The 12,653-nt window shown below is 37.9% G+C and overlaps 4 protein-coding genes and 1 pseudogene across 5 annotated transcripts in view; 2 read left to right on the top strand and 3 right to left on the bottom strand.

The window, feature by feature from the left end:
- LOC104739425 (photosystem I subunit O) overlaps positions 1-565 on the top strand; it is a 62,028-nt gene extending 61,463 nt beyond the window's left edge. The window contains exons 3-4 of the mRNA XM_010459772.3: positions 10-82; positions 186-565. Of these exons, the coding sequence (XP_010458074.2) occupies positions 10-82; positions 186-456 (344 nt within the window). The 3' untranslated portion in view covers positions 457-565. The remainder of the gene's footprint in view (positions 1-9; positions 83-185) is intronic.
- Positions 566-847: 282 nt separating this feature from the next.
- On the bottom strand, positions 848-3,831 carry LOC104739424 (mRNA-decapping enzyme-like protein). Its single transcript, XM_087484244.1, has 8 exons — positions 3,203-3,831; positions 3,070-3,110; positions 2,926-2,975; positions 2,502-2,646; positions 2,151-2,207; positions 1,924-2,038; positions 1,241-1,705; positions 848-1,172 (listed from the first exon to the last, which is right to left on the bottom strand). Exons 1-8 carry the CDS (start codon positions 3,359-3,361, stop codon positions 1,116-1,118), a joined length of 1,089 nt encoding a protein of 362 aa, XP_087340370.1. The 5' UTR covers positions 3,362-3,831; the 3' UTR covers positions 848-1,115.
- A 112-nt stretch (positions 3,832-3,943) lies between these two features.
- LOC104739423 (large ribosomal subunit protein uL1z) lies at positions 3,944-5,849 on the bottom strand. Its single transcript, XM_010459769.3, has 5 exons — positions 5,753-5,849; positions 5,586-5,624; positions 4,990-5,209; positions 4,618-4,783; positions 3,944-4,412 (listed from the first exon to the last, which is right to left on the bottom strand). The coding sequence occupies exons 2-5, from the start codon at positions 5,588-5,590 to the stop codon at positions 4,153-4,155; spliced, it is 651 nt and encodes a 216-aa protein (XP_010458071.1). The 5' UTR covers positions 5,591-5,624; positions 5,753-5,849; the 3' UTR covers positions 3,944-4,152.
- Positions 5,850-6,052: 203 nt separating this feature from the next.
- Positions 6,053-9,091, top strand: LOC104739421 (transmembrane 9 superfamily member 5-like; annotated as a pseudogene). The gene is made up of 6 exons (XR_015579980.1): positions 6,053-6,309; positions 6,674-7,262; positions 7,365-7,496; positions 7,826-7,982; positions 8,078-8,545; positions 8,744-9,091. The product of XR_015579980.1 is annotated as a transmembrane 9 superfamily member 5-like (transcript).
- Positions 9,080-11,131, bottom strand: LOC104739422 (rho GTPase-activating protein 5). The gene is made up of 4 exons (XM_010459768.3): positions 10,459-11,131; positions 10,045-10,285; positions 9,729-9,959; positions 9,080-9,570 (listed from the first exon to the last, which is right to left on the bottom strand). Exons 1-4 carry the CDS (start codon positions 10,581-10,583, stop codon positions 9,217-9,219), a joined length of 951 nt encoding a protein of 316 aa, XP_010458070.1. The 5' UTR covers positions 10,584-11,131; the 3' UTR covers positions 9,080-9,216.
- Positions 11,132-12,653: the final 1,522 nt, after the last annotated feature.

Raw genomic sequence — 12,653 nt, 5'->3', positions numbered from 1 at the left:
CTCCATTAGCCTTTCTGAAACCAACATTGAGCGCCAAGAACCCTCTGAGACTTGCCGGTGCATCCGGAGGAAGAGTCACTTGGTATGTTACTCATTCTATGTTCTGTTTTCTTTACGTACCAATAAGATCCTTTTGAAGTTTTTTTTTTTAAAACTAGATTGTTTGTGTCAAAAAATGAAAATAGCTTTGAGAGGAACTGGTTGAGGAGAGATTTGAACGTGGTGGGATTTGGGCTGATCGGATGGCTAGCTCCGTCGAGTATCCCGGCGATAAACGGGAAGAGCCTGACTGGTCTCTTCTTCGACAGCATCGGAATTGAGCTCGCTCACTTCCCAACTCCTCCTGCTCTCACTTCACAGTTCTGGTTGTGGTTGGTTACCTGGCACTTAGGCCTCTTCCTCTGCCTCACTTTCGGACAAATTGGATTCAAGGGCAGGACCGATAACTACTTCTAAGCATTTAATCAATCATTTACTCTTCCCATCTTGTACTATATGTCCTTTCTCTTGGTGGTTATGTGTAATATTATTATTACTATTAATCAAAGCGACGCTTTCTTTGCTATCTCTCCGATTTTTCTTTCAATATTACCCGTGTGTTTTTCTTAATGATATTGATTTTAAGAGTAAAGTAGAAAATGTTATAAAAAAAAAGTGTTTCTTGACCGACGCTTGGAGATGATTGGATAACTCTTTTCATGTTTTTATGTTTCTCGACTCTCAGAAGCATATAGTAAACATGTGTTTACATTCCTAATGAAAGGTTTTAATCTCTTTCCTTTCTCTCTGTTTTATGATATAAAATTTTTAGCTCCATCAAACTCCATATGCATAATACGCAGGAAGATGTGTAAACCTTCTAAAGTTTTGATTATATGTGTATCTACACTAAAAGATTAAGAGGAAAGGTTTGACACTTCAAAGTAAAAAAAAATGAAAAAGTAGGTCCATGAGTTAAAAAAACAAGGGAGCAGTGCAGTATCTTGTGAAGTTCCGTTTTGGAGGTTCCAACAACACTTGTTCAGAAGTATCAGAGGGAACAAAACTACATTTTAACTACACATTCTAAATCAAACCGCCACTGTCCCACGCGTAGATGCTGATGCAGCGCAGTTTCATGACTGATGTGCATTTTGTAAAGCTCGGGTCACCATATCGATGAATTCATTATTCTGTCGAAAAGCAACTCGTTAGGTTTTGGCAGCAGATCAAGTAAACTGATTTGGTAAAAAAGACAAACCTGAAACAGGGATAAAAGAGCTTCTTTCACTGTGTCTCTGGTGATAACCGGGCCAGTGGGTGCAGGAGCGAGTGATAGTGGTGGAGTTGGTGGTGGGAAAGGCTGGAGCACCGGAGTACCATATGACCGCTGCTGGTGAGTTGCATTATTAGGGTTGAGAGGAGGAGCAGTGGGCATAGATGAACCAGGAATGAGGTGCGGTTGTGCCATCATTCGCGGGGGCCCAAAGAAAGAGGCTGGCGTCACTAAATCGGTAACGCTGGAGTTGCTGCTGTTAAGATCAGGGTTGTTGTCAAACAGAGGCATCAAAGGAGAGGAGGATGGTAGAGGCGGTGGTGATTTTATCTGAGAAGGTGCTGCTGGCGCTACAGGAGGAGAAATGGTGGGTTGGTGAGGAATCGGTGATGATTGGTAAGGTGCTCCACTTGCTGACCCACTCGCAGCGTTCCCAAGAGCCATTCCTGACTGTAGTCAAGGCAACAACATTCTTGATAAATTCAGTTTTACATTCTGAGTGGAAGTAAGAAAATCAACAGATTAGAATCTAAGTTGGACCATATACTACGCTGAATATAGTTCAAGAATATATAGCAAACAGAAAGCACTCTTGCCATTAGTCGTATATGATGCTGTCATGATGTCGACGATAGTGTGAGTGTGTAACAGAAGCTTTAGAGACTTACGCTAAAGAAGTTGACGAAAGCAGGATCATCAGGGGCATCCCTAGCAGTTGAAGACGGTTCAAGAGGGCCATCCATAACTGCCATCGTAGGCACAGCTTCCAATTCCTCAAACTCACTGAAGAAAGTAGAAAAAATTAACTCACGTTTATCAAGTTTACTCCTCAAAGAAGAAAAATTCAAGAAAAAACTAATGGTGTAATGTCTAATTATAAACATAAAACTCATACCTTTTTGAAGATGGGGTCTTCGGCTTCTGGTTAACCTTGGAATATGCACTCAGTATTCTGTCATGCCAAGGTACCATTAGGCAGAGATACAACAAGTACTCACGTCATCAAAACAGTTAAAAAAAAAGAAAAAAAAAAAAAAAAAAAAAAATCTACAAGGAAGGTCTTCACGAAAGCACTATGTTTGTCCAACAAGAATATGTCTGATAATAGGCCGATAAAAGACGATATTGATATCATTCATAAACCAACAATTGAAACCTACGAGTGTATAAGGATCTAGTTTTACTCTCATGATTGTCCCAATCACAAAAACAGTCACTACCTGATATGCAGTAACTTAAAATTTACCTGCTGAAAAGAGTTGCTACCTCCTCGCATTCACGTTTATTGTAAAACCAAATGCCATTAACTTCTTGAGATGCATTACGGTAAAGTAAATAAGGACCTTGGACTTCATACTCAAAATCTCCCAGGAGATTCTCCACCAGATTATCTGCGCAGAGGAATTCAACAACACATTAATCTAAAATCCTAAAGTAAGAACTCGCAATGAATTTCTAAATCTATATTAACATGATTTACTGAGGACTGAGGAGATAAAACTGCTCCACCCTTGTCCCTAAGTTTAAGATGAGCTAAAACCTGAATTCTCTCTCCTAACGATCCAAAGGTCATTGCTACAGATCCACTACTTTTTGTTATTACATCATGAGTAACTTAATATAACCAAATCACTGGAAATCTGATGAGAACTGGGAAGATTGATACTGACCTGTATTCCGACGATTCATCACAATAAACTGAAATCGAGGTTGTGTGCTCCTAATAGAAACCAAAAAAGGATCCATCATCAGATTTAAAGAAGTTAACACAGATTACATCACACAACAATAACTAAAAGATCGAAAGTACTGACCTTTTGACAACAAACAAAGATCCTTCAACATCCTTACGACTCTGATTGAGAAGAAAAAGAAGACAGATCGGTAGGTAGCAGAGCAAAAACAGAATCAAATTATGGTGAAACGAGGATTGATTTGAAAACTTACCCATTGACTGAGATCAATGTTGAATTCATAGAAAGTGACATGAGCGGCTGTGATGAGGATTTCCTCGATGTATGGATCGATTCGCTGGAGAACTGTGAGATTGAGGAGCCTCGTACTGTTCTGGTCCAGATTTGGGATCAGCTTCCCGTTCTGAGACATCTTTTTGTCAAAAAAAAAGAAAAATCGAAGATTAGATTCGAGGGTATCTCGATTCGATTTTAGGCCTTATCGGAAGAGCCCTAGATTTCTAATTTACACGTAAAGCTGCGATTTGAGGTGGTAGACGAAAACGCCAACTTTTGGAACGCACTTCTCTATTTTGTTGTCTTCTTGCTTTGGCCAAAAAAAAAAAATAATAATAAAAGAAAATGGTCCCTTTTATCTTTGGTTAAGTTTTTTTTATAAATTTTTGTCATAAATATAAAAATATATACGAATATAATCAAAAATCTCATAAAAAATCGAACAATAAAAAAACTTATTTTTATTTTTAATCGAGTTTGCTTAGACATGAATCAATGATCGTGGTCGATATTAGTTGAGACTAAACTAGAAAAAATTGTTTTTAATTAGAGCATAATATGTTGGTTTGATCTTTTCTATCATTCAAAACCGTCTAAATCCAAATTAAAAAGGGTCTGAAGTTTTGAACATATATATTATAGGCCCTTCACCCTTGTAAGGGACTATGTGACACATATAGTTGAGATAATTTGTTTTCGTTACATCATTTACGTGTTGTTTTCTTTCTTTCAAAATAAAGACATCTAACTCAAGATAATATAAGCTACAAAATCCATAAGCCAAAATCACTGCAGTTCTTTTAATCATCCAAACCAAAGATGCTAAAGGAGAGTAACACAACCCTTACACTGTTTCACACATGTCTGGAAAAAGAAACATAAGGGTAAAGAACTAAGAAGTGTCACCATTCAAGCAGGTGAGAGAGCTTAGAAGATTCTTTGTGGTGGTCCCATTGTGCTCTTGAGGTACAAACACCTGACATTTTGCCAGTTTTTCTTCAAGAGGGAGACGAGGAAGTTGACACTCATCTGAACATTCTGAAAGATCTGCTTCTCTTCCATTGAAAGGTTACCAACTGCGACTCCCATACACAGAACCTTCTTCAGCTGAAACTTCACTGTTGCCTTGGTTTCATTCACCTTTGACTCCAAGGATTCCTGGTGGCTCACCAGAGTTGGGAACTTTCCTGTATAATAATATATATATATATACCACAGGAGTGTTACTTAAGAATCATCAATTAGCATTATATGTAAAATCAGTTGACAGATAATGAGATCATTCAAACAAGAAAACCAGAAAAGAGAAATGCATAGAACACACTGACAGAAGAAAAGGGATAAAAACTGTGCAAGGAAGAAAATGGAATACTAGCTGTAACCAGAACTTGCCTGCTTTGTTGAGACCAGGACCAAGAAGACGAGGAATCTGCTTAATGACAGACTCAGAGGCCAAGAAAGCATGGTATTTCTTCGCAAGCTTCTTGACGAGCTTCTTGTTCTTGTTAAGCTTTTTAAGAGACTCAACATCCATATTCTCCAGCCCCAATTTCTCAGCCTGCGAAAGCATACAAAAAAGATTTCATTTTGCAAGGAACACAGCATAAAAAAACAAAAGACCAAAGATTACCAAACTATTAGAGCCGCCAAGTGAAATGATCAGAAATACCATTATAACAAGAAACAGAGCATAAAAACGACTCCTTTCCAAAAAGATAATTTTTGTATATCATATTATCAAGACGAAAGAATTAGATAAGTCACCTCCTCGACATGCTGGGCATCTCCAAGCATGCAGATCTTCATTTTAGGACGGGGAATGTGTGGTAACTTAACAGATCCACTGAAACGCTTGTCCTTTTGTGGGTCATAGTTCTTAAGACCAATCTGGAGCTCAACAGTCTCCACAAAGTTACGTTTCTTTTCACCGGACTTCCCTGTGATAATAGTGATGGCTTCTCTTACGGCCTCACTCTGAAGCTTACTGCATTTTCCCACAAAACAGTAGTAAACAAACAGAAATACACGACCAGTAACTAATTCATCAATGAACAAACCCCCCTTATATAAACAGTCCTACACAGAATCATCTTATCTTACTAAACCAAGTAAACAATCTATGAAGATAACAGATTCAGCTATCCAGATTAAATTACCATTAAGGCAAATTAACTTGGTGTAATCACTGAGCAATTCACATATTAACCCTATCAATTAATCGTAACGATTGATAAATACAGAGACGTCTTAGCATTAGATCAATTTGATTGGAAAACAAGAGCTAAAACCATATCGCATACGAGAGAGAAAACGATTTAAAACCCGAGAATTGTGAATGTAAGAGATGCGTCATCATGTACCTCATTTTGAGCTCGTCTCAATTTAGCTAGGATCTGATCCTGAAAACAAAACAAAAAAGAATTGAAAAAAAAAAGAGAAAAAAAAAAACACGAATTAAAATCTGTAGAAGAGAAGCTCGAGAAACAAGAATGAAGCTAGAAGTGCAGCAGTCGTTTGAGGCACAAACCTGAGTGAAGAAGAGACAGAAGAAACCCTAAATTTGGTCGAAAGGCGAAGACTTTATAGTTGAATAGTAGTGATAAAACTAAAATTAAACCTAAATCAATTTGGGCCTTTAGTTGCAACCATCATAACATAAAAAGCCCAAATTGAAAACGTCAGACCCAAAACTCACTTCAGTTGGTTACCGTGTCTTTGGAACTTTGCTGATGATGGTCTAGTCAAAGCCACTCAGGTTTGACTTTGAGCTTCTACGACGTCGTCTCGATGTATGTTTTTTTCTTCCTTCTTCTTGTCTTCTTGAACTGATTGTCAGTGATTGAGGTGAGATAGATTGAAGAAGATGGCTTTTTCTAGAGCTCCTCCTCTTCCTCTTGCACAAATTTAAATTTGTTTCTTTTGGAAAAACAGCAGCAGAGTGACCAATCAATACATGGCGCAATCTCTGCTTAGTGTACTACTCGCATTGACTTTTTGGATCGGATCAAGCTCTTCGACCCGTTACAATGCCGGCGATCATGTCCCTTTGTTCGTCAACAAAGTCGGTCCTCTTCACAATCCAAGGTTATTCTCATATCTTTTCTTTGGGTAACTCTTTCTGCATTTTGCTTTTATTAGCTTATGGTTGACGGGTTTAGTAATCTGAGAGGAAGAGATCTTTGATAAAGATAATGTTTTGTTAAAAGGGGAACTCAAAGGTATCTCATTTTCTTAGACCCACTTTAAAGATTGTTTTTTATTTTATTTTTGTTTGCTGTGAGACCTATCAGTATTATGATTTGCCGTTCTGCCGTCCAGGTTAGGTTTCTCAAGACAAACTCAATGATCAGGTTTTCTGATATATGAAAATCCCTATATGTATAGTTTGAAATGTGTATGTTGTCCCAAGTTCTAGTGCTTGATTCAGGATTGTTTTATATTTTTGTAGAGCCTGTGATTGAGAAACAGGAAACTCTTGGGGAAGTTCTTAATGGTGACCGGTTAATGAGTTCACGATATCAGCTGAAATTTGGGGAGGACAAAACTCATGTTACACTGTGCCGCAAGAGACTAAAATCTAGTGATGTTGCCATGTTCAGAGATGCTATTGCTCAAGATTACTACTTTCAAATGTACTACGACGATCTCCCCTTGTGGGGATTTGTTGGAAAATCGGAGGGAGATTATCTTGGTCAAAAGGAGAAGCTTACTAAGTACTATTTATTCAATCACTTGAAGTTTAATGTTCTGTATAATGCAGACGAAGTTGTTGAAATCAACAGTTTTAGTGATCCGAGTTATATGGTTGATATATCGGAGAACACTGAGATTGATGTTCAGTTTACATACTCGGTTTCTTGGAATTTGACTTCAGAAAGGTCTGCGACAAGAATGAATAAGTACTCCCAGGCGTCGCTACATCCTATCAGCCAGAAGATTCACTTATTCTCATTTCTTAACTCCATAACTGTTGTTGTTTTGTTAGTTGGACTTCTTTTTTTGCTCTTCGTGCGTCATCTCAGAAATGAACTAAGAAGGTGACAAGATTTTCTTAGGAGACTATTCTTGTTTTGTGTAGTTTAGCATATGTGATGATAAAAATTTATCTTTTTGAGATATTTCTCTTTTATGAATTTCAGTTGCTCGATTGGAGATGAAGAAGAAAAAAAGGAAGTGGGTTGGAAACTCGTACATAGTGATGTATTTAGATGTCCTCGGAATATCTCCTTACTCTGTGCGTTCTTGGGAACTGGTACTCAGTTGCTAATCTTGTAAGCTTCTGCTATCAAGAATTCCATTACTGTCATTCTGTTTTTGATGTTTTATAGTTTATCCTTTTCCATTTGTACGCCTTAAGATAGTAATACATAAAGTAATTTTAGTAGCAAACTTTGACTGGATTAAAGTAGTTTTGTAATGGCATTTGTTAGTGCATTCGAGATACATATTATATACTTGCTTAGTTATTGACAACTTGTTCAAGTCAATCTTACATGATGATACATTACGTTTCCATTTATTCAGGAATACTTACGTCCTGAATCAAGATGAATGGTGTGTTAATGTTGTTTCATGTCTCTGACTTGTTTTTCATTTTCAGGAGCATAGCTCTATTTGCATTGGCCTTCACCGGTTTTCTATACCCATACAGTCGTGGAATGCTGTTGACTTCTCTCGTCATCATTTACACTCTAACATCAATAGTGGCTGGTTACACATCTGCTTCTTTCCATAACCACTTCGAGGGAAACAAACAGGTGATTGACTTTTCAGATGCCTTCTACTTTTGCTGTTTTAGAAAAGTTCATGGTTCGTATAACCTTAAACAGTAGAGCATTATTGTTATTTTCAGAAAAGGAGGGCTCGTCTTGCTGGGATTCTATACCCAGTTCCTTTCTTCATAGTAGTTTCGGTTCTCAACACTGTGGCAATTACGTATGGGGCAACAGCTGCACTCCCGTTTGGCACAATAGTCATCATCATACTCATTTACACTTTTTTGAATATCCCATTTCTCACGTTGGGAGGAGTTTTAGGTAATCGTTTCGGATTATTAGAGTTTCAACCTCCAACTGCTGTTAAAAGAAACCCCCGAGAAATTCCACTTCAAAATTGGTATCGTAGGAAGCTGTACCAGGTGTCTCTTGGAGGCTTTGTACCTTTCAGTGCGGTAGTTCTCGAGTGGCACCAACTCTATGCAAGCTTGTGGGGATTCAAAATATATACATCACCTGGAATGATGCTTTTCACATTCGTTGTGTGTCGGTATTATCTTGACTTACATTCAGCTATCCGGTGAAGATCATGAATGGTGGTGGAGGTATGTATTCTTTTACTTTACTGCGTCCTTTTCCATCCAAACATGTGATTTTGATTTAAGACTTAGCTAGGTACATGAGAAGCCATCACAGATACACATTACATTGAGTATCTTACTCAACCTGTCATAGTATACTTTCCTTTCAGAATCATTATCCAACTTGCAATGGTTAAACGATTCTATGATAATTGTTTGCAGATCAATACTGTGCGGAGGATTCACAGCAATCTTCATGTATGGGTATGGAGTAATTTTCTATCTCAGGTCTGACATGACCGGGTTTCTGCAGCTAAGCTTCTACTTGGGATATACTGCTCTGTTATGTTACGCTCTCTTCTTGGTTCTAGGAACCATAAGTTTCTTGGCTTCTTGGATGTTTATTCGCCACATCTACCGTTCTGTCAAGCTGGAATAACTCCCGAGAGCTAAGGGGATCCTCTTCTTTTCGTCACAACCCATCTCTGTATTAGTATCTTTTGGTATTAGTTGTTGACTCTTTCATGTTTCTTACAAGAAATAGAAAGGCAGATACAATTTTGGTGTTCATCCCATCGAGTTAATCTCATATCATATCAACATTCAACAGCAAACTACATTACTTAGAAGTTACATATGCAATACAATAAAGCATCCAAACACACAAAACAGCTATTAAAAGGAAACATCAGATTTCACTTGCTTCCTATAGGGTTCGTGCGAATGGGTGGCTGCACAGCTCCATCATGATCCTTTGAATCCGAAGCACTAGATCCCTGAAACTCACTCTTCATGCTTCCAGACTTGTGTTCATCAGCAGCCTCTCTTATTCTCTCTGTCGCTTCTTCCTCGTTATTTATTATGTGCACACCATCTTCTTCTTCTTCTTCACTGTCTTCTTCCTTGTCGCTAACTTCCACTTCATTGTTGCCTCTTCTCTCAACAGCAGAAGACGAAGTTTCCCTTTCTCTGGCAGTTTTCTCTGTGAGGCTCTTGAGAAGCTTCATCACTTGTACCGCATACATCAATGCAGTTAAAGGGTCTGCCATCTACACACAAAGCCAAAACAGAGCCGTCACATTTTCACAAGATGTAAAAATACTACTTCAACTCCATGGCAAAAACCATTGCAAGATATCTCAACAATGGAACCACCAAAGTTGCATTCAAATGCTAGTTGAGTGCCAAATAAAAAAAAAAAACTGACCTGAGACATGTTGGGTGCAAAGACTAAAGCAAGGTTACGAGAATTCATCTTGTTAACATGCTCAAACTGAACAACATCAGCCATGAGATTGATGGCCCAATTGAGAAGAGAAGCTTCATTTTGAGGTAAGAGTCTCACAACCTTGACAAAGTCCTCTTCTGACTCACACTGCATCACTTGCTCCGATGGCAGAGGATCAAGTACCCCTCTCGGCAGCTCTCTGAACCAAGCCTGAACAAACACACACACATACATCATCAAATTAAGATGCCATTAACACCTGAATACATACACAATTAAGGTTAAGAATAAGAACCTTAATGAGTCCGGCTAAACAATGAACATCGATGCCATCTGGTATGAGCCCTTTATTAAGCTGCTCTCTTACATACTCTTCCTCGCTGTTATCTCCTGTGATTCTGAATATTCCTTCTACCTGTAAGCCTCCTTGATCATATAGCCTGCTCTGTAATAGCAACAGTATCACAGGAACACAGTTCCCTCTCGAATCATACGATAACTGCATTGACTCCGTGGATACCCCAAACACTGTTGCACTGCCAACACAAATAACATGAATATGAAACCTAAATCACAAACTTGCAACTCAAAAATCAATTAGGCTCTGAGTTAAAGATTATTCTAAGTTCTAACAAATAAAATTCCTCAAACCAGAAAGGCCAATTCCGTTCAATGAGAGTACATGAAAAAAAGGAAAGAAGTGGCAAACCTTGCACTAGGAGCTTTTCTGGGGACATCAGGCTCGAACTCAGAGGGAAGACCGAGGAAGCCATTGAAGCGGTCAAAGGTAACGTGAGCCACGTGACGGACATTGGTTGGACCGCCAATGTCCATGGCTCTTTGGTCGCTTTCTTCCACCTCTGCCGTCGAGAAACAACGGGCGAGCTCCAGGACGACTCGACCTACCGACGACGTAGAGCCGCGGAACCGCCAAAGTTCGGTCTTACCGCGCTTTATCACTCTCTCTATATCTCTTCCTCTCGCGCTAAACAGAGTCCTTCTCGGTCTTGCCGCCTCCGGGAGAGAAGGTTACAAAATTTTGGCAATGTGGTTAAGAAAACAAAAAGGAAGAGAGAGATAATGGTTAAATTAGGGAATGGTAATGGCCGGCAACGAACTTCAATTGATAAAAGAGATTTTATATATAAAGAGATATAAAAAGTTGGCAAGTTACACGTTACAAAGAACGTTGCACAGAGAGAGAGAGATTAAGTGACGATGAAGAAAAGGGTTAGGAGGAAGGTGCAACGTGGGAATCACTCACTTCGTTCGTTTATTTGATTTCTAAGTCTTTTCTAATGGTCTCTCTCTCGTTTAAAAAAATGTAGTATTAGAGTGGGTTTTACTCTCCCTACGTTTTTCTATAAACATCTGTCTCCTATATTTTCGTGTTTTAGTATGATGCATCTGTATTTATTTTAAATTAGAGTGAAGGAAGATATTTGCATAATTACAACAAAAAAGTATCATATTGTAATGATGAGCTCTCGCCTCTCAGAAAGAGGACTGCTGCAATCGAATAGCCCAAAAAAATGTATGGGCCTAAAGCAAACTAACAAGATGTAGCCCCTTTACATGTTAAATTGTTACAATATCAGGAAGTCAACGAATAATGGGAAATTTGCAAATTTGACAATGTCACCCTTAGTCAAAATGGATTTCTGATAAAACTAGGTCTAGCAGTTTTTAATATAGTTTCGGAGAATCAGCCTCTTAGATTACATACATAAGGTCATGCTACGACCAAAACTGACCAACACTAACTTTTTGGTAAATATGTGTCCACTAGAAGATACTCATCCACGCAATGTGCGAAATGAGTATAGGCATTAAGGTCAGATCAGTATGTGTATGTCTATCTCCTCGGACCAAGATATTAATGATCTTTAAGCCCGTTAGATTTATCAGAGTGCTTCTTTTCACCTTTTTAATAACCCAGATTTTTCTATTATTTGACTGTCGGGAAGTAATATTTCCCAACTATCATATGTGTACGCAAATAACGCTAATATGCATAATCAGTGATTATGCTATTGGGCTGAACTTTGATAGACAGGATATTGAATTTTAAAGAATCTTTAACTATGAATTATACTTCTTCTTCGAATAAAGCATTTAAAGAGCCGCTAAAAATAAACTCTCAATTTAAGGGATTCATCATGACACAAACTGAAGAATAAAGCGGATGGCAAATGTAGATTTGCAAGAGGTCATTGACTAAAACAGCTATACGAATCAAAAGAGACATATAGCAATTTCTAATAAAGGAAAGGAATCTGAAATGTGGCATTAGGATTTAGGTGGTGACAGGGAGGGGATGTTGACCCATCAACAAAATTTTAGGATAATACCAAACTAATCAAATTAAATAACACTTTGATCGAGATGTTTTATAATTATTGACATTTTATTAACGATTAATGCAAGAAGGCCGTTTAGTTTTTATCCTATTGGTCTACATAATTGTCATTATTCTAAAAGTATTTTGGTTGAACTGGTAGAAGCAAATTAGTTAATTATTCAGCTTAAGCATGGTAGGTTAACCGACTAGAGAAAGTTGTTCTAGTTCTATTGCATCCAAATCTCAAATTTGAAACTTAAAGCCATATATAGAGCTATATGTTTTCAAATAAAGGATAAAGAACATTTCAGAAACTGATCTCTTATACTCTGGTTTCAAAATTTAGAAGATTATAGACTGAAGATGCAAGTAAAAAAATCCCGTTATTTTATGTATGTATGTATGTATAAATGTATAATGATATATATGTACGTAGACGTATTTAAACCAGACTACTCTTATCCCCCCGCTCTATATATATCCCAAAGGTCATTTAACAAAAGAGCTGTGGTTCAGAAAATAGAAACTCACTCGATTCTGCTATATACATAAACACAACAAAC

Source organism: Camelina sativa, chromosome 14 (assembly GCF_030686135.1).
Source record: "Camelina sativa cultivar CO46 ecotype springtype chromosome 14, ASM3068613v1".
In the NCBI taxonomy this organism is placed as follows: domain Eukaryota; kingdom Viridiplantae; phylum Streptophyta; class Magnoliopsida; order Brassicales; family Brassicaceae; genus Camelina; species Camelina sativa.
Note: the sequence above shows the minus strand (reverse complement) of the source record. Positions and strands in the feature narration are given on the sequence as shown.